Source organism: Polypterus senegalus, chromosome 1 (genome assembly GCF_016835505.1).
Source record: "Polypterus senegalus isolate Bchr_013 chromosome 1, ASM1683550v1, whole genome shotgun sequence".
NCBI classification, from domain to species: domain Eukaryota; kingdom Metazoa; phylum Chordata; class Cladistia; order Polypteriformes; family Polypteridae; genus Polypterus; species Polypterus senegalus.
In genome coordinates, this window is record NC_053154.1 from 80,541,934 (window position 1) to 80,562,039 (window position 20,106).

Genomic DNA, 20,106 nt, shown 5'->3' on the forward strand with positions numbered 1-20,106 from the left:
CGCAGATAAACATCCAAGACACCAAGTGAAAGCACTAGAAATATTTTACATTTTTTTCTTTTGAAATATATTGTGCTTTAAGCACCTCCACAATACACAAATCAATAAATACAATAAAGATCCTCCTCTTCACCCAGCAGCTCCGTCACACTACCGAGCAACTCCGGCTCAGCTTGCTGGGTTTCCCACAGTCCTTTAAATAGTCCTTGACCTGGAAGTGCTCCTGTCCTTCTGTCCATGCGATTCAATAGCACTTCCGGGTCAGATAAAGACTTATATTTTCCTTCAGCCCGGAAGTACTTCTGTTCTTTCATCCCTGTGACTTGGGAGCACTTCTAGGCTACAGGGAAAATAAAAATCACCGCGTCTCCCTGCAGCATCACACGATGGCACCCACGGCACCCAGCAGGGCTGTGAAGCCGAACACCATCGCCCATGGTGCCCTGCGGGAATCCGGGGCACCTCTATGCTGCAGGGAAGACGCCATCAAGCAGCCTGGATGTGTCAGCTGGCATGAGCTGCCGGCCGTCCATCACCACAGAAATAAGCAATGTAGAGAAAATTGTAAAAACATACATACAGTAGGTACACTGTATGAGTTCTGTCAACAGTGAGAAAATTAATATGCCCTTATCATGTGGAAAATTCCAGATGTACTTAATTTGCTTTTCTGTACAGCTGTAACACTGCATTTCTGAACAAGCAGCGTATTTGATAGCATTGACCAATCCCTTTCAACATCAAGTTTAAGTTCATCTTTGTTTATAGTGAATACTGCAGTGAAATATCTACCCGCATGTTGGGCTAACAATCACCTCTCTGCGTCATGACTAAGCGACAAGTCTTACTAGTCAAATGTCGACCTCACCTGGAACACACTGAATTTATTTCTTGACAATTTAATAATGCATTTATACAAATGCAAGATGGAATTTGAAAAGTATTGTATTCTTATAAATAAAAGGTGCTTTTTAAGGAACTCATACTGGGCCCCCGAATGAATTATTTAGGAATTCCCAAAAGATCGATTCAGATATAAGTGGATTGTCTTGGACTGCTGGCCTTAACAAACATGTCCTATGCACCGTGGTGTCTGTTCTTTTGATTAAAGGAATACTGCACCCAAAAATAATCATTTTTTTCTGTTACTTACTCTGTCTTGTTTGAAGTAATGGCACTTTTATTCAAAAACTTGATTTCATTTGAGCACAATCACCAGCTCTCCACAAGAGGCAGAGTTTTTGCAGATATTTGTGTGTCTGGGACATTGTGAGAAAACAACTGGATATCTGACATTAGGATTATACAACGCAAGTAATATGAGGTTTTTTCATGGACATTACATTGTGTTTACTGTTTGTTCAATGTTGGTCCCCATTATAGCCTTTTGTGTCAGGAAATTTGTTCACTTTGCTCTCCATAACACTAATAAGTTAGATTTTTCTCAGTAATTATTGCAAGTAAAACAGACTAAGTAACAGATTGAAATGAAATCATTTTGGGGTGAAGTATTCCTTTAAGCAATATTTTTTTGTTGGTTGTTTAAAGATCATAATGATTGGATATTCTTTTAGCAATGCTACAGGACAACAAATAGGAATCTTTAGAAACAGTGATAATTCCAAGAGAAACGCTAATCTAAAATTTGCATTTTACCAGCAAGGCCATCATTAGTCATTTTGAAATGACAGACACTAAATCTTGTCGTGTCATGTTCTGCGGAATTTCCATGGTCTTCGTCTGCCTGTATAATCTTTTGTAAGTGATTTAACACCTTTCAAGCCCCCAAATCTATCATGAAGTGGAAGGGTACTCAGGAAATACAGAGTCCACATTTTTGAGATACACAGGGTTGTTGCACAAGAGTTAAAAAAAACACTTTGCTTTATTTTCATTTGGAAATAAAAGTCCGATCTCCTTAGAAGTGATATTTAAGGCTTTGTCTCTTATCATTTTGTCACCTTCTTAGCTAGAGATGAAGATTCAGGTTATCTTTCTTCAGGACAGCAGTCATACCATTTAATGTTGACCATCTTAATATTATTTTCTTTGCCTTTTTGCTTATTGCTTTGCATCATTTTAGGGAGTAATCTGGAGAGAAGTGAAAAATGTGCTTCTGTTGTAAAACATCTTGAACCCTTTTTTTTTTTTTCAGTGAATTACAAAAGTAAGAAATGTAGTGTATGGCACAGCGGTTAATACTGTTGCCTCAGAGTCCTGCATCATGTTGCCATAATTGTGGAGTGGCACACTGCCTGCATTTACATCGCTTTTGTTCCTGATTATACGCTTTTACCTTTAATATCCCAAAGATTTTCAGTTTTCTTTAATTGGTCACTCTAAATTGCTCTATCGTGTACGTACATAAGTATGCCCTGCAGTAGACTACACATTCCCTTGAGCCTGGTTGCAGCCTTTGCTCAACGATGCCATACCATGAATGAATAGACCATTGCAGAGCCTTCATGCCAGAAGTTGACATCTTATGTCCTGCATGTTTTTGTTTTTTTTCTTTTTCCTCATTCCTCACTTTTGGCTTTAATGTGCATTACTGTTTTTATGTTTTCACTTTTCCTCATTCCTGACTTGTAACATTCTAAAGTTTTATCATAATAAACTTGCTCCTTAGACTTTTTTTTTTTTTTTACAAACAACATTATTTTTTTGAAGTACCTGCAGATAACACCACTTCTCCTTTCTCAGCCCATTGGTAGAGTGTCTGCCCTGACGCCTTCCCAATCAGCCAATGAACTGCCTTCAAGTCCTCTCTGGAATTCTGAGCCAGTCAAGCCCACTGAAGAAAAAGTTGAGATTATTAAGGTACTGTCATTCAAACAGGCAATGTAAGTCTCTGTGAGCAATATTCTATTTCATTAATGCAAATTACTGTTCATAGTTTTGTGATAGTGCATACAATCAAAAGATGCTAAAAAAATTTGATTTTTTTAATTGTTTGAGACTGATTGAGATGCTGGGAACATGGTAGAGAAAGGATTATATACACTTATCAGTGATCACAGACTTCTGATACTGAGCAGAGAAGCAGAAAAGAGCTACCAAAAATCTGTCCAAGTGATATTGCAGAAGAGAAAATAAAAAAAAAAAAATCTGCTGTATGGCTTTGGTGCTGTGCATACAAGCGTTGCCAATGGTGGTAGCATTCATGTAAGCTGGGGCGGTCATGTTACAAGGATAGTGGTTCAGACTCAACTGCTAACTCACCTTGTAAACCAAAGAAAGTTGCTTACCTGCCTGTTTTCCAAAAATAAGATACTGACATGGGTTAGAACAGTTCATGAAGTGGATAGATGGATAATATGCTACTGCTCCTCATAGAAAGCAGGCAAAAAAAGAAAAATATTATTAGAAATTATTAGGAGCAGCCGATTGCTTTGTACAATTTATCAATCAAACTACAATTATTTAACCCCTCTATACAATACATTTGAGCTGCAACTTCCTGCCTGAGCCCATCTGCTCACCACAATGGGAATACAGGCAATGGTAGAAAGTTGAAAGCATAAGAGCCAAGATGAAAATGGGGAGTAAAGTTCAAAATCTCCATCTCGAAAATATTCCATGCAATGTCTTGAGCTGATGTGTTTTTTCCTTCTTCATGGTCTGATGTCAAATAACCATAAAAAAGTAAATGACTTACAACTTAAAAAAGACTGACATTTTTAACAAATCCATTATAAAGAATGATCATCCAGGGTACATACATAGTAGACAAAGCATATGTAAAAGGTGATGTCTTATTAAGACATGTTGAATCAGTCTGATTAATGTTTTAATATATGTATATTCACATCCAAAAACCAATTAAGTTTTATACATCTGATTAAATTAGGTTAGTTAGTTGGAGCCAATAACCTTCATTGAAAATGTTCTGAGATCTAACTACTTTCAATATTTAACAAATATGTAGGTTTCTATTGTGCAAATACCCCTTTCAAAGCTTATTATATCTAAGTAATAATTTACGTTTTAAGCAAAATAAAGGAGACAGCCACTAGGGCTGGAATATAACCATATAATTTAAAACCGGCCGCAATATATATGCTAAATCAAGAAATAACAGTAAGTAGTAATAAGCTGCATTAGCTTCCAATCTGAGCCCATAGGTTTATCTTACTGGGGAGAGATGTAAACAGGCCACACTGTTAAAAATGTCCATCTCATACACATACTATGCCATCTCCTAAACGTTTTGCACCAGAATTGTTCATGACATTGTGTACTTTCATGCCAAGAACCAAAGATACACAGCATTGTACACAAGCAGCCAGAAAAGACCAATGAATGAGCCAAACCAGCCACCGTTGTTCATAAATTTATTGTTTTCTTTCTCAAGATTCATCTCAAGATGGAAGTGGCAGTCATCAATTTTTTCTGGTTGCCACTAATATGCAGAGTTTTAGTCACCTGGTACTATTTTTCTCGTGGTAAGGATACATTTTCTATTTGCTTGTGCAAATCCTCACATACTGTAAATGCAAAAATAAATGAAAACAAAACCAACCACAAAGCATGAAAAGGTTGCTGTGATTCAGTCTTTCAGGACAACTCCCCACGGGGTGAAATGTTTTTGCGTAGGAAGACTTAAGTTCTGAGTGATCACGCATAGCTGGTGTGCTTTTACAATGGTTGAATCTCATAATATTGGTGTCTTTTTGCTAATAAAATGACATGTATAAACCATTTTACATTGTGCGTGTAATTGCAAAGCATGGATCAATACTCAACAACAGTCTGGGCTTAAAAAATGGTACATTTTTAAGCTTTCGCACCGTGCTCCTTAGCCTCCACTGTAAAGTGTCAGTTCAGGAAAGACATTTTAAAAAAAGTTACTGTATAGATAATGCTTAGCTTTAGAATGCAACTTCACATTGGCAAATGCATTTATACAGTGTTTGTGAACAAATAACTTTTGACTTGAAAAATGCCGAACTTATCCTTTAAGGTGTATAAATAAATGTGGATTCTGTATTACAAATAAATTATAATTAGAAAAATAGGAAATTATGTATAGAGTGCTGTTAAACAGTGAAGAATAAAAGAATAAAAATATATGATTGCTGGAATAGGTTCCAGGTTCATTGCAACCCTGCCCTGGATAAGCAGGTTATAAAAATGGTTCTAAAAATCCTTCACCTTACATATAAATAACTTTTATTTATATTAAATCAAACTAAAGTACTTTATATGCAGAACACTCTTATGTGCTAGGCTGTAACTTAAAAATAAAAGTTTTGTATTCCATTGACATAGTCATACTCAGTTTTTATTGCTGACATTCACATTTTGAAAATATTAATAATAATATCCTTTATTCTGCGGTTTGCTGGCAGCCTGTCCGGGGTTTGTTTCCTGCCTTGCACCCTTTGTTGGCTGGGATTGGCTCCAGCAGACCCCCGTGACCCTGTAGTTAGGATATAGTGGGTTAGATAATGGATGGATGGATATCCTTTATTTTTATAGATTTTTTTTAGGGAAGCCAGCACAAAGTGCTTCACCATGAACATGTATACCAGAAACAAATAAAATGTGCCAACATAAAATCAGAGATTTTAAACAAAGCTATGGTGAAAACAATAGAACATAAAAGACAATTACAATTTAAAAATCAAACACCTTTAAACAGACTAAACAATAAAAGTAGGTCTTAAAATAAAATGTAAAAGTTGTTACTGAATCCACTGATCAAAACCCCAGTGCTAAGCTGTTCTACACTTTTATCACCTTTTGTTTTTAATTTAGATAGTGGAACAGCCAGTAGGCCTTGACTAGACAATCTCAGTGGTCTCACTGTTTGATAAGGTATCAGCATTTCAGTGACATATTCTGGAGCTAAATCATGCGGAAGGCCTAGCAGTGTTTCACAATTGATAAAAGCATGACTATACCACACCATTTTATTTACCAGTTACTGATCCTAAAGGAGGAAGCATGGTGGTGCCTTACACTTCAGTTAGGCTGTTCATGAATCTCATGCTTGGTCACTGACTGAATGTAGTTCATACGTTTTCCTAGTGTCTGTGTGGGCACTACTTCTTTAAGATACTGTATATGTGTTAGGTTGATTGGTGTCAAAGGTATATGAAGGAATGTGGGAGACTGAGTTTTCTGTTATGGACTTGCTTGATTCATCTCACACTCTCACTATGACTCTCAAATTCAATTAAATGAGTTCTATAAATATATAAATATATATATATATATATATATATATATATATATATATATATATATATATATATATATATATATATATATATATATATATATATATATATATATATATATATATATATATATATTTTAAATGGAGATGTAGAATAATATGATACAAATACATTCCTGTGACTGGAGTCCGGCAACAAGGACTGTTGGATTAAGCACAAAGCACAGTTGTGCAGGTGAGAGAATCAAACTATGCCTTATTTTTACTTGCTTTGTGATTACACAAGCTTTGCACCAGAGGCATTTTCCTTTGTATTATATTTGCATATAAGGATGACAATGATGGCATGAAGTTACCTTTCTTGTCTTAGTTTAAGTTTTGACTGAGATAAACAAAAGTGCATTTTAGTTACAACTGTTAAAGGCAATTTATTTTTAATTAATTCTCTGTAAACATAACTTAGCATCCTCAAAATTCCTTAATCCAATTTTGGGTCATGGTGTGCCAGAGCCTAACCCAGCTGCACTGGGCAAAAGGATGAAAACAAATCTGGACAGGGTGCTATTCCATCATTACACTCAAACCAATTTGGAATCACAAGTCAGCCTAACTTGCACATCTTTGTGGATGTGAGAGGAAGCCAAAGTACGCAGAGAATAACCACACAGACACAGGGAGAATGTGCAAACTGTACATGGAGAACAACCAGGCGAGATTCAAATTGAGCACACAGTATCCATGAAGAGGCAGTATGAACTACTGCACCACTCTCACTGTAAACACTGCAATGTAAAAAAGTATTGTAAATAAAAAATAAGCTGATTTGGGTGCCATTGTTTGGCTTTACACGGGATGGCCTTTTGTCGCTCACATACCATTCCACCATGCAGGTATTCTTTGGAGAGTGCCTCACTTTTTCTTATATTATTTACTACCACCTCTTCCATCCATGTCTTTTTTCACCCTCCTCATGTTTTTATCCTCCACAACTTTATTAAAATTAATTTCTCCATCCCATCTATGCCTTTATTTCCAAATTCTTAAAAACCTCCTGCAGTTTCTCTTTACCATGTGATTTATTACCTTCACCTCAATTCTGCTGTCTTTGTCTTGTAGCACTGATCAGAGTCCAACTGAGATCATTATTATCTCACCTCTTTAAAGCAAGGGTTCTTACATTTTTTCATTTGAGGACCCAAATAAGAAAACAAATACCATACTGTGACCTAACAATAGGATTATTATCATAATAGCATTGGAGCACTAAATTGTCAAATAACAATGGCCACATAATAAAAACCGTAGATGTTTTTGTTTTCTTTGAAGTATATGTACTGTAAATACTTGGTGTAAACTTTTGTAAAGCTGAGAGAAATTTAATTTTGAAAAAATAGTATAAACGATCACTTAATGAACTTGATTTATAGCAATGGATAAGGAATAACGTAGTCAACAAATAATGTATCAATGCAGTTTATTTACTTTGTCTTAACTGTTTTTAATGTAACTTTTTCAAATGAGCTCCACCATTAACAATACAGTAGTAGTACAAATAGTTACATACCCCAGTTTTCTTTAACTATTAAATAAACTGAGTAACAAAATAGCTCAATTATTCCTAAAAATGTATTTTTATATGGTGACAGGATAAATCTTGGTGCATCACTTGGTGAAATTTCCAGTTCTGAATGTTTACAGCTATAGACTGACCTCATGCTAAATGTCTCCAGCTTGCCTCAAACTTTGGATATTTACTGATGTACATACAACTATGGTCCTTGCCTTCACAAGTAGATTGAAATTTATCTTACCACTTTAAAACAATGTTACAAGAATTAATTCTTCCTCGCTGAGGCACATTAAACTTCAAGCAAAATCTTCTTTGCACATCTGTTACAGACTTCGATTCAATGTATGCCATAACAGCAAACATGCAATGAGGCACCGATCCGTTGTCCATGGCCAATGAAACTGCTTTTAGAATACAACGTACTGTATATACCTCAGGTCTATTCACTTGCCCTTCATAATATCTCGATAATTGATCTGTACCTGTTAATTTTGTTTCAACATTTCAAACTAGCACCACAGTCCCTTCACTTCTCAAGTTTGTCTGTTCCACTCGCTTCTTCCTTTCTTATGCATGAATTCCTTGCCATTCATCACAGTTTAATTGTTTTACTGGTTGTGAGTGAGTAGGTGGTATCTTGGGCAATCATGCCATAGAAATGAAAGCTCTCTGTTGTGTGTCAATGTCGTTTTTTCACCCAGTACCACAATAAATAGTGTGGTAAATAGAGGGCCATGTATCACTCACCACAGATTTCAGGCTTGGATTAACTAGGCTAATTTTACTACACAATCGTATGGCGACTCATCACAAACATGTCCACATCCCAATTTGGGTCCCGATCCATAGTTTAAGAAACACTGCTTTAAGGCATTGCTTTATGGTCCACATTCACTAACCATGTCTCACTTGCATTCATCAGACAGATAGATATATACTTTATTGGTCACAAATTGGTGAAATATAGCAGACAACACAGAGATGTGGTACAGAATGCACATGAGATCAAATCTCTCTATTATAAAAAAAAATCTTGGAAGGAGATGAGACGTGATTTTCTCAGAGAGACACTTGCACGTCCTGCGAGACAAGTCTTTGTGCCAAGAGATTTAAACATGGCCGGGGCTGGAAATAAAAGACAAAGAGCAGGTTAGAGATAATGAAAGTCCGAAAATTCGAATGTCTCAAAAAAAGGATAGTAAAGATCGCATTAGCACAAACAAACGGAGATTATTACTTGGTGAAATAACAGAACAGCGAAAAGAGATCGAATATATTTGTACTGTCATCAGGGAAAATAAAGTAGTGTTTCTTCCCATTGAAGAGATGTATCTGCGAGAATTAAAAGATTTGTTGTTTGGTGAAAGTGAAATCCCACGAGAGTAAATTTCAAGCCCCGTTAGACAAGAGATTTGAAAAAGTCCTGCTCACATAACCACACACACAGTTCAATCATTTCTCATATGTGTGAATGCTACTGTCAGACACATTTCTTGTAGAGAGAAAAAAACGATATTCACTCACGGGCAGTTATACGTTGTGTTGTCCCGATGTAATTCCAAACATAGAGTCAAAATTCAATGCGATATTAATGAAAAAGTAAAAGCAAAAAGAGATTGAATATATGGACATAGGTGATATGACAGAAGTATGTAGATATTGTTTGGCTTTAAACTTTAAGTCGGAGACTTGTAGATTGTCTAATTCATGTTGCCATAAGAGAAAAGTAGTGTTTCTTCACAATGAAGAGGCCTATCCGCGAGAATTAAAAGTTTATTGAAAGTGAAATCCACATACGTGAGCGACAGAGACGCAATCCCACAGGTGGTAGGGGTTGTCGAGCAAAGAGAGCACGGGGCAAAGCCCCCTAGTTATCTTGAAATTCCTTTAAGCACATCTCATCCTTATTGCCAGTTACGACATCTTTAATCACATTCAGGAAGTCAGCTCCATTCCTGATATGTAAGTTTACATCTTTTCAGATACAAGCAATAGGCATGCCCCCTACCTGCACACTGCCAGTCTTACCACTAACTCTGATATGCGCTCGCCTACATCAGAGTTCCTCCCATTGGCTTTATTGTACAGTATAACCATTTGCAACACTTCTTCCACCCCATCACCCAAGACTTTTCTGCATTCACCTTTCTCGTGGTTCTCACTTCGAGGTGTATAGCTATATACCTTCTTGTGCCGCCTGCTGTGTGACAGAAGTATTTACATAGCACGGCATGCAAATATGTCCTAATATTCAAAAAAGGAAAACTGGTTGGCCTGCCTTTGGCTATTGCGTGTTCTGACATAACACCAGCATCTTGAAATTTTCATATTTCAACAATTATGGTGTTTATTCTTGTACAAACAAACAGTAGGCCAAAAAGTAAAAAACAATTCTTTAATGAAAGTGTTAAATGCCTGCAGCTCAGACTTCAGTGAGCAACACCCAAGCAATGGCTACGTCAGTGTTTAACTCTGACTCATGAAGCTCTGTGTGCTTTTGTGATCAGGTGTACCTTGAAGCACGGAATCGGGACCAGGCAAAGCACGAGAAGAACATGAAAATGTTAACCGACGAGGTGTCGCAGATTCAGGAGGTAAGTATGGAAAGATAGTTTTGTCACTTTTTGATTCCAGGTGCAGTGTGTGTTCACATCAAAGGGGCTGTGTCTGGTCTTTGAAAGCTTTAAAGAAGTGTGGTGCTTGATGGCAGCCACACCTCTGGCTAGACAGCATGTTCGTGAAGCTGTGATGATCTTTCAGCTGCATTTGGTGTCTGATTAATAACCTGTTTTTTGACTGCTTCTGTAAAAGTGTACAGTAGCTTTTGAAGATATCTGATAGTTTTGAGTTCATTTGAAATTTTTATGCTTTGAGTTTGATTAGCTGGAAAACAAGGTGAACTGTGCATCAAAGGGCAAAAAAAAAAGAAATTTGGATGATTTGTAGTTAGTGCGGCACAGCAGCTGTGACGCTTGATCGTGAGTGACATGGTTGCCAAATTAGCCCCCACTTCTGTCTTACTTTGTGTCCCCGAGGAACATACTTTGTCAGTCATTCGGTATTTTGGTGTGGTGTTTCTCAGCAAAGACAATATATAAATTGAAGATTTATGCTTGTTTTGAATATTTGTAAGGTGCCAGCAGAATAACGCAGGACAGGGTGAATAATAGCAATAGCAGTCCTTTTCAAAACAATGACTTGAATTGATTGGGGGAGAGCAAATGAGCATGGTAGTGTGGTTAGGTATGGACCCTTAGGAGGCCCAAGGGTACCAGTCTAAGAAAGTAGGAAAAGAGAGCAGAGCCTGGGGAACATTCTGAGGAGATTCTCCAACAAACCTAGAGGGCAAGTAATCCGACGGATTTTGAAACTGACTCCATTATGACCCTGTTATTTGCAGTATATGTGATTTGGGTGAGTAGGTAAACAATCCCATCAGACATGCAGAGGTTCAAGAATGTGTAGGAAGGGCAGCAGGTTCTTGGTGTTGTGTAACTTTTATCTCTCCCTTGTGTGTGTTTTATTTTTATAATAAACAAGTCTACCCAAACATCTTTGGCTTTCTTGGTATTACTCTGGGTGTGGAAAGATCCCACGTGGTTACTCCCTTTCATTACAGTGTGTATGAAGTGCCAAGCCTAATTTGGCCAGAAGATTTCCTTACAGCTGATGCATGTGGCTTATCTGTCAAAACTACATTTCTGGTTCAATTGATTTGTGGATTTATTACTAGAGTAATTCTGTCATGCTGTTTGATTTAACTATCTTATCCAGTTTTCATGGACAGTTCAGTTGATTTTAAACCTGCATCTGTATTTTATACACAAAATTTACTTTAGGTTTATGCTTGTGAAAAATGGAACTATAGTATACTGTATAAGATTGGCTGTGAACTTGGCTATACGATAAATTTGAGAAGCATCCAGAAAAGCATTTGGCCTTATGAATGAAATGTTTTAAGAGTAACATCCTATACATAACACACTGTGTTTACATTTCACTTAAAATGAAAAGAAAACAACTTCTACTTCAATTAAAACATAAAATAAAATATAAATACAGTATACGTTTGTAAAAAAAAAAATAAGTAAATGTTTAAAATATTGAAAAACAGTAAAAGTGTTTAATGAGTGTAAAGAGTGTAAATCAAGATTCTGGGTCATTGGACCAAGTGTTGGAAACTGACTGAGACTCTTTTTGATGATGAAGATGGCAAGCTACAAGAGTAAATTTAACCTTTTCATTGTGTAGGTCTAGACTTTAACTGTTCATTTTATTGTTATAATTTTTCAAATTGAAAGCAGGGAGACAGGTCTCAAAGCAATTACTGTATTAGAATTCAAAGAAGTTTACAGTCATAGCCTACCCACAATCCTTCTCATGGTGTTGTGTGTTGAATGTTCAGAACGATCTGAGAACTCTGCTGCCACATTCAAGTGGGAAATCATCCTTAATGCACACTGCAATTGTTTTGTGAAGATTCCTATTTTATTAAGACACAGTATAGATTCTCAAAGATTCAGAGCTGGTGAAGTCATCATGAATGACATGCTTCCACTTCACATTGGTGCTCTTTCTGACCCAAGATGAGCTAACATTTAAAAGTGCAGTGAGGCATATGCCTGTCCCGACATTGTGTGCACCTTCTGAAGATGTTAAATACTTCTGGATTTTTTGTTAGGTTAAAGGTGAAGGAAACAGAAATGCCCAACAACCCCTCCAAGTGGAAGCAGATGGCCCACCATGATCCTATCCCTAGTAACTCCTACATTGTTTTGAAAAAGTAGTGTGAACAGAACTCAAAATATTGTTACCAAGGTTCATCTTTGCCACCCGCAACAAGCTCATCACTGCACAGCAACAAATTTTAACATCACATCCTATTACACTGTCCTCAGCTTCAATTCAACAGCCCTGGAGAAGGACATCTTCTAACACCATTGTAGCAGAGGTCAGGTACACACTTAGCTCCTGGCATTTGACCTGCTTACTCAGAGACCAACCAGACACACAGTGATCTAACCCACTGAGTTAAAATACTTTTGTAGTCTAGGAAGTTTTCTGCAGGGGGCGATGCCATCACAGACAGTAACACACCAGCATGTCAAACATTGTTACAATTTTAAAAGAAACTAACTAATATGAAAATGAAAAGTGCATTCTAGCTGCAATGCAAAGGTCTTACGTTTCAAGTATTGACACCATAAATTGTGTTCAAAAACTTAAATAGGCAAATATTTGTGTAGATGAGAAGTTGAGTATTTTTTTTTTTAATCCTGACCGTTCATCACTTCTTAGTAGCTGACATCTTAATTATTTTGGCTGAGTACTGTGTTTATATATGTTAATAATTTTACAGATTTCAGACCATGTACTATGTAATTGTATGATGTACATACAAAGAAGTGTAGAGTAAAGCATGGAAGACAGGGCTCTTTAAGTGTATTCCTTGGAGAATGCATATTGTTCCAGTCTCTACTTACTCTTTGACTCTTAAGTGTTTTCAGTAGACTGATGTAGATCACCTTAGCATCTTGACAAATAATTTGCTTTGTGAAGGAATATAAGAGAATAAAAAATATTACTTATGCTGTGTTGACTTTTATCAGCCTCAGCACAAAATTCACCCTCAGCATTTTAGTTCCAGATGTGTTCTGTTTTGTAGACCCCCCATAAGTTGGCCCCCATAAGGTTTCAATTTCTTAAAAGGCTAATGCTCAGTGCTTTAGACAAAAAACAATTGTGCCACCCTGCTTGAATGCATTGCAACTATCAGGCAGTAACACATAAAGGATATTTGCCATCCAGTATCTCCCCATGCGGACACACACACGCTAGACTTTGTAGTGCTACTGCAGTTCCACCTTCCACACTCTTTATTTGAGATATAGAGCACACATAAATATAAACGAAAAGCTGGTTAAGTTTGCAGATGATACCAAGCTAGGTTGGCAGATAATCTGGAATCTGTTGACTCATTACAGAGGGACTTGGACAGCATACAGGCTTGGGCAGACTTGTGGCAGAGAAATTTATTTTGTCAGTAAATGTAAAGTATTACATGTAGGAAGTAAAAATGTTAGGTTTGAATACACAATGGCCAGTCTGAAAATTGAAAGCACACTTTATGAGAAGGATTTAAAAGTCTTCGTGAACTGTATGCTATCATATGCTCTCAGCTTCCAGACAGTGTTTAGAAGCCATTAAGCAGGCTAACAGAATGTTAGGTTATATAGCACGATGTGTGGAGTACAAGTCAAAGGAGTTCATGGTCATGCTTTATAACATACTGGTAAGGCCTCGCATGGAGTACTGTGTGCAGTTTTGGTCTTCTGGCTACAAAAAAACACATAACAGGGCTGTAAAAATGTTCAGAGAAGGGCAAATAGACTGATTCCAGAGCTCCCGGAGATGAGTTGTGAGGAAAAATTGATAGTAGTTGAATCTTCTCAGTTTAATCTGTCAGAGATTAATAAGAGACATGAGTGTAATGTTTAAAATTAGAAATGGAATTAGGACATTGGATTCAGACTATTACTTTAAAATGAGTTCAATAAAAACATGGGGACACAGTTGGAAACTTGCTAAGGGTAAGACATTTTGCTTTATACAGAGAACCATAACCATGTGTAATGATTTACCAAGTAGTGTGGTGGACAGTACCACTCTAGTGACATTCAAAACTCAACTTGATTTTGTTTTGGAGGTATTAGGTGGATAGGATTGGCGAGCTTTGTTGGGCTGAATGGCCTGTTCTCATAAAAAGTTTTTTGGGGCCTGTAAGACTTCTAATAGATTGATGACAGTTTGATACATCAGCCATATTTTTCATGGATGCATATCCCTCAGTAGCTTTCCATCCCTCTAATGCACGTCAACAGACATATTCTGGATGTCTGTGAGAAAAGAAATTCCACACAAACCAGACTGGCAGCATACTTAACAACTAGCTAAAAATGCATTATTACTTTTGTGAATATTATTGCATTAATTAATCTTTGCTTTTCAGAAGTGTAAACATCAAAAGTTCATGACTAAAATTGCAGATTCTGTTTCAGTGTTCTCCACCAGTTCATGATCTGTACAAATTGTAGCCATTCCATTGACATTGTCCCATGTGATTATAGTGTTGTGATCATTTGAAGTTTCCTCATCAGGTAATGTTAGTTTCTGGACAGTTTCTGTTTTAGAGAAGACATTGCTGTTACCACCCTATAGGGTGGTCCAGATCTAAGTATGCAATTTTCATTTTGCTATAACTTATTAAGTTTATTACATAGAATTCACAAAAAATTCTTTTTGTTGCTGATAGATGGCAGCACCTGCCCTGTATTCCAAAATGGCGGGAGGACGGTTGTCAGTCGAACAGTGTGTGCGATGTGTTAGCCTTTTCTCGATAACGGACAATGTTTCCGAGGTGCATTGCATTAAAAGTGGCATAATTAGATCTGGACCACCCTGTACTTATGAGCAGTTCTATGCCTACTGTTGCTTGCTGCAAAGCATAGTTTTTGGTGGAACTGGTGACTTGAGGACGTGATAATGGTGGATTATCATCCAGTCTAATGAAGTTTAAGACAATATATTTAAAGAATGAGCCTTTGTGTTTTTGAAGTGCCTGCTCTTTTAACTCTTCTCCTCTTGTGGCAAGTTGGTTTTTTTTCTTTCTTTTTTTTTAACATGTTGCACTTTGTAATTTATCATAAATTTCTTACCATACTGATAAGAACTGCTTCACTGCCATAGAGTCATGGTTGGGGGGATCTGAACTGGGGAAGACATATTCCTCAGCCATTTGGACTTGATTATAGAGAGCTTGGTATTATGATGTTGTCTGGTCCCATAATAGTTTATAGTGGTACGTTCAGAGCAGGATTTGTTAATACATTCAACCACTCTTGCTGAAGTGCCCCTCATAACCATAGCCTACTTTGCCGATATGGACAGGCTGGCCCTATGAATAACTTGCTGTGTTGAAAGAGTTACACCATTTAGCACCTCACCCTGTTGTTTATGGCCACATAACAGGGTTCTCAGTGTTTTCCAGGCTTAGGATGAACCACCACCACCATATGTGTTTTGGAGAGCGCTCCACTTTAGGCCACTAGACCCCATTTCTAAAGGTACAGGACCTCTAGCTATCCAATCATTACCTAAATCCACTTATCACAATTTTAAGGTGCTGAGGAGCAGATAAAGTAGCCGTTGTTTTCAAAGATCTGTGTGCAGAGTCTGGAGATGTGGCATATGAACCTGTAGGCATTTCTATTGTGCTTGTTTGGACTGGAATAGATCATTGAGAGCAGCTTGTTGCTGTTAGATTCAAAAGTATGTAATGGCTTAGAGTAGAATTTGTTATCTGATTTTTAACAGCGGGGACTTGCCTGTTTTAGAAATCAGACTGTGGCAAGAAATCAGTTTGAGAACTGCACATTTGCTGATGATACCATGATAGCTCAAGTTTTGCATTGGTCAAAACAATCATCGTTTCTCTACAGCCGATCTCTTAATTATTTTGGCCGAATGATAGATAGATAGATAGATAGATAGATACTTTATTAATCCCAAGGGGAAATTCACAGAATGCTATTTCTATATGTAGTATCTGAAGAATGTTATGAATTTGTGACCGTTTTTGAAAATTTTTATGTGAACCAAGTGGCCCATTTTACCCCATTGTGTGCTAAACAAATGACAGGATATGTTTGTGCTACAATTACAAGAATATACGTACCAAGCATACTGGAAAGGTTAATTATACTAAGCATTGTCTCAAATACTAGGAGATGAGGATCGTCTTGAAAGCAGCTACTTTGAAAAACTTTGGCATATGTGATATATTATTTTAATTTTAGCATAACTTTTGCTTTATTTGCAGTAAGTTCAAAAGTGACGTTTGTTTAGTGTAGTATTCTTTACTCCCTTAGGTGAGGTACTGTTTGAAGAATCTTAGACAACAGATGGCCTCAAGAGCAAGCCTGAAGCATGAAGACAAAAGGGTATGTGCTTCCTGGTTACTAGTCCAGAACTTAATGGCATTTGCAAAATATACCCGGGACAGAGAAAGGAGGTAATGGACAGACTAAGCCTGCTTTTGGGGAGATCCAGTCAGTGTTTTAGAAGGCTGTGGCCTTGTTTGAGTTCTTGAAGTGAATTCGCAAAAGCTCCTGCAGCAGAGGTTCATTTGCAGTGCAAGCATTAATTTGTGCTGATCTGAAGCAAACAGTTATTATATATAAAATATATAATTATTTAAAAAATGTGTTTACTTGCTGTAACTACTGTAGTTGACCAGATCTGGAAGCTTAGATATGTGTTTTGTAATCAGCACAGCCATGTATCTGGAACTGAGATGGCAGAAATGGCAAAGCAGGATCAAGATAATCTGTCTGCCCTTGAGCGCATGATGTCTGCTATTAAATTAATCCATAAAACAGAATAATAGATTTGGAGTAATCATTAACACAGTCGTTGCTCAACACAGTATCACCTTTACCATCAGTTTTCTGTTTACTACTTTGTTTGTGGCTTAAATGAACCACCCCAGCAGTAATATGATGATATACTATTATTTGTCTCTTATCAGGGTGTTGCACAATGGGGAAATCCTTTCAACAATTAAAACGAGATTGACAGTCCCACTCACAGGAAGTTCTGATCCTGTACTAATTTAAATATTGGAATTTACCTTCCACTTTCAAACAAACCTTTTCCAATTCTGGGACACAGAGAGAACACAGATTTGTGTCTCCAAATTCTAACCAAACATAAACCCAAAAGTGGAACTCAATTAGTTAACTATAAGATGTTCAGCTTCAGAAACAGTCAGCCGTTCTAAAAAGTGTGCACAAGAACAGTTTGCCTGACAGCCGTCTCTTTTTTATTTCAGCCTGACTCAGATGGTCTCCGAACACAAAGCAGGTACTCATCCGCCATTCCCACAGGTCTTGGAGCCACACCCATGTTACCTGAGAGTCCGGTGAGGGTTTCATGCTATTAATTTTCATTTTTGGGAAACTCCTTTACAGGACATGATGGAGCCAGGAACAGTATGAATAAGCACACACCTTTAATTTTTGAGCAAATTCCAAGATGTTTCACTGTTGATTTGTTAAAACTAAACATTCTGTGAATCCGACACATTTCCTGCTTTTACAATCAAGAACATGTCAGGTGGCAAATCAGTTTACTTACTGGTTGATTAGATGGGGGCAGCATTATAGCAGTTCTTTAAAGTTTCTGTTGATTAACCTCTCTTCAGTGGGCTGGCACTATGCCCGGGGTTTGTTTCCTGCCTTGCACCCTGTGCTGGCTGGGATTGGCTCCAGCAGACCCTCGTGACCCTGTAATTAGGATATAGTGGGTTGGATAATGGAGGGAGGGATGTAAAAAACCTTAGATGGTGCAGAGTAAGTTTCAGGGAAAACAAACACCCAAGCACACAGTGTAGAAAACACAGCATAAAAACAGGAGTTAAGCTCTTTTGTTACAAGATTTGAAATTTCCTAAGAATATTCAACATCTGTTTTTCAGTTACAGAAGAAATATGAAAGGGGGTATAATTATAAACAGGTGTGGTCTCCACCTTGGGGGGAACAGGTTTAGCAATCACCTGGTATGCAAGGACTTCCAAGACATTCAGCACAAGCACAAACAGTTAGGAGTTTCCACATTTTAATGTAACATGTTGCATTTTGGTGACCGGTTTGTTTGTTTGTAGACATACTGAGTGTGTTTGTATGGTGAAATTGAATTTCCGTGGCAGATGATTGTACCTTCTGCAAAACCCGCTCTTTATATTCAAAGCTTGACAATGAGTGGGTATATATTGTATTATAAACTTTATCTGGCAGCACAGTAGTTGCCACTTGCACCTCAGCTCCAGGTATATGGCCTTAATTCCCAGCCCAGTCACTGTGCAAACTTTACCTGTACTTCTCATACCCAAGTGGCAAGGAATCCTAATTTCCTGCCATGTCCCAATCATGTGCATGCTAAACTGGTTGGAGTATTAAAACTAAATGGACCTAAGTATTTTGTATTAGAGTGGAATCCCATTGAGAGGACGGCCCCTGCCCTGCAAGCAAACTACTGGAATACAATGTGGCTCTTTAGAGCCTTATAAAGGACAATGTGGATGGATTTTGGGTGCATTCTTACCTGCCACATACGGCTGCTCAGAATGTTCACATGGCGATCCTAAATTGTCCCTAGTGTGTGCTTGGTGTGTGGGTGTGGGTGTGCGCGCCCAGCGGTGGGCTGGTGACCTGCCCAGGGTCTGTTTCCTGTAGTTAGGATATAACAGGTTGGATAATGGATGGATGGAAGTTAACAATAGAGCAATCATGTATTTCTGGACACCTTCACATGAATTCACATCATTTTCTCCATTTTTGTAATTACTGGCTTTATTTTCTCAGGAATGCGAAGATTCCGAGAAGGAAACGGACAAGATGCGTGAGCTTACTAAAAAGCTCTATAGCCAGTACTACAGCAAGCTACAAGAAGCTGAGCAAAGGCACCAGGCAGAGCGGACCAAACTGGAGGTGAGGTGGTTCATTTTGTTTTTTCCTATGTGGAGTTTTATTCTCTGAATTTCCTCATGTGAGTCAAACTAACAGTCAGTTCTTAATTATGTGATGGAGTGTGGATGTGTGTACAGTACTAGGTAAATGCATGCTGTGATGGACTGCTGCTTTGTTGAGGTTACCTTCTAGCTGGGACAGTCTGGAGTTCTCTATTGCCCTTAAACAGGAAAAGGAAGTTCAAGAAATAAGTGGATGGATTGAGGGGAAGGATGGAAGAACTTTCTTGATTATGAGCCATTAATAAACTAGGACCAATATTTGATATAAAAATAAATATATTTAAATCCGTGCAGGCCATACAGCTTCCTATAGAGATGAGTCAAGACAAGTGGGTTCAAGAGAGTTAATAAAACAGAAAAAAAGAAAAGATACATGAGTATTGGTCTTAAACGCTTGTGAAAGTGTTTGTATAAGGCATAGAAAAACAGGGCAGAAGGTACTATAGCTGAGTTCTTTTGGTCCAGGGTCCTCATTTGACAAACCCTGGGTAAGACCCTCCATGTTCCACTTCCCAAAGTCTTAATTTATTATATGTACGACTGTAGAAGTGGTTTTACTTTTGCACTTGGGAGAAGCACTATACCTTACTAAGTGAAGTGAACATTGCATTATTAGCAACAATACAGGAATCTGAAAGTTCAAGAACAAAAACTCAATTCAAAGTGCTTATGTTTTTTGTTGCTAATGTTAGTGTTGATTTAGATAGATAGATAGATAGATAGATACTTTATTAATCCCAAGGGGAAATTCACATAATCCAGCAG

At 37.5% G+C, this 20,106-nt stretch overlaps 1 protein-coding gene across 2 annotated transcripts in view; it reads left to right on the top strand.

The window, feature by feature from the left end:
- Positions 1–20,106, top strand: part of tuft1a (tuftelin 1a) — a 70,279-nt gene that overhangs the window by 32,703 nt on the left and 17,470 nt on the right. For both annotated transcript variants that reach the window (XM_039751866.1, XM_039751859.1), the window contains exons 3-7: positions 2,704–2,820; positions 10,262–10,348; positions 16,682–16,753; positions 17,644–17,733; positions 19,175–19,300. In XM_039751866.1, the coding sequence (XP_039607800.1) occupies positions 2,704–2,820; positions 10,262–10,348; positions 16,682–16,753; positions 17,644–17,733; positions 19,175–19,300 (492 nt within the window). The remainder of the gene's footprint in view (positions 1–2,703; positions 2,821–10,261; positions 10,349–16,681; positions 16,754–17,643; positions 17,734–19,174; positions 19,301–20,106) is intronic.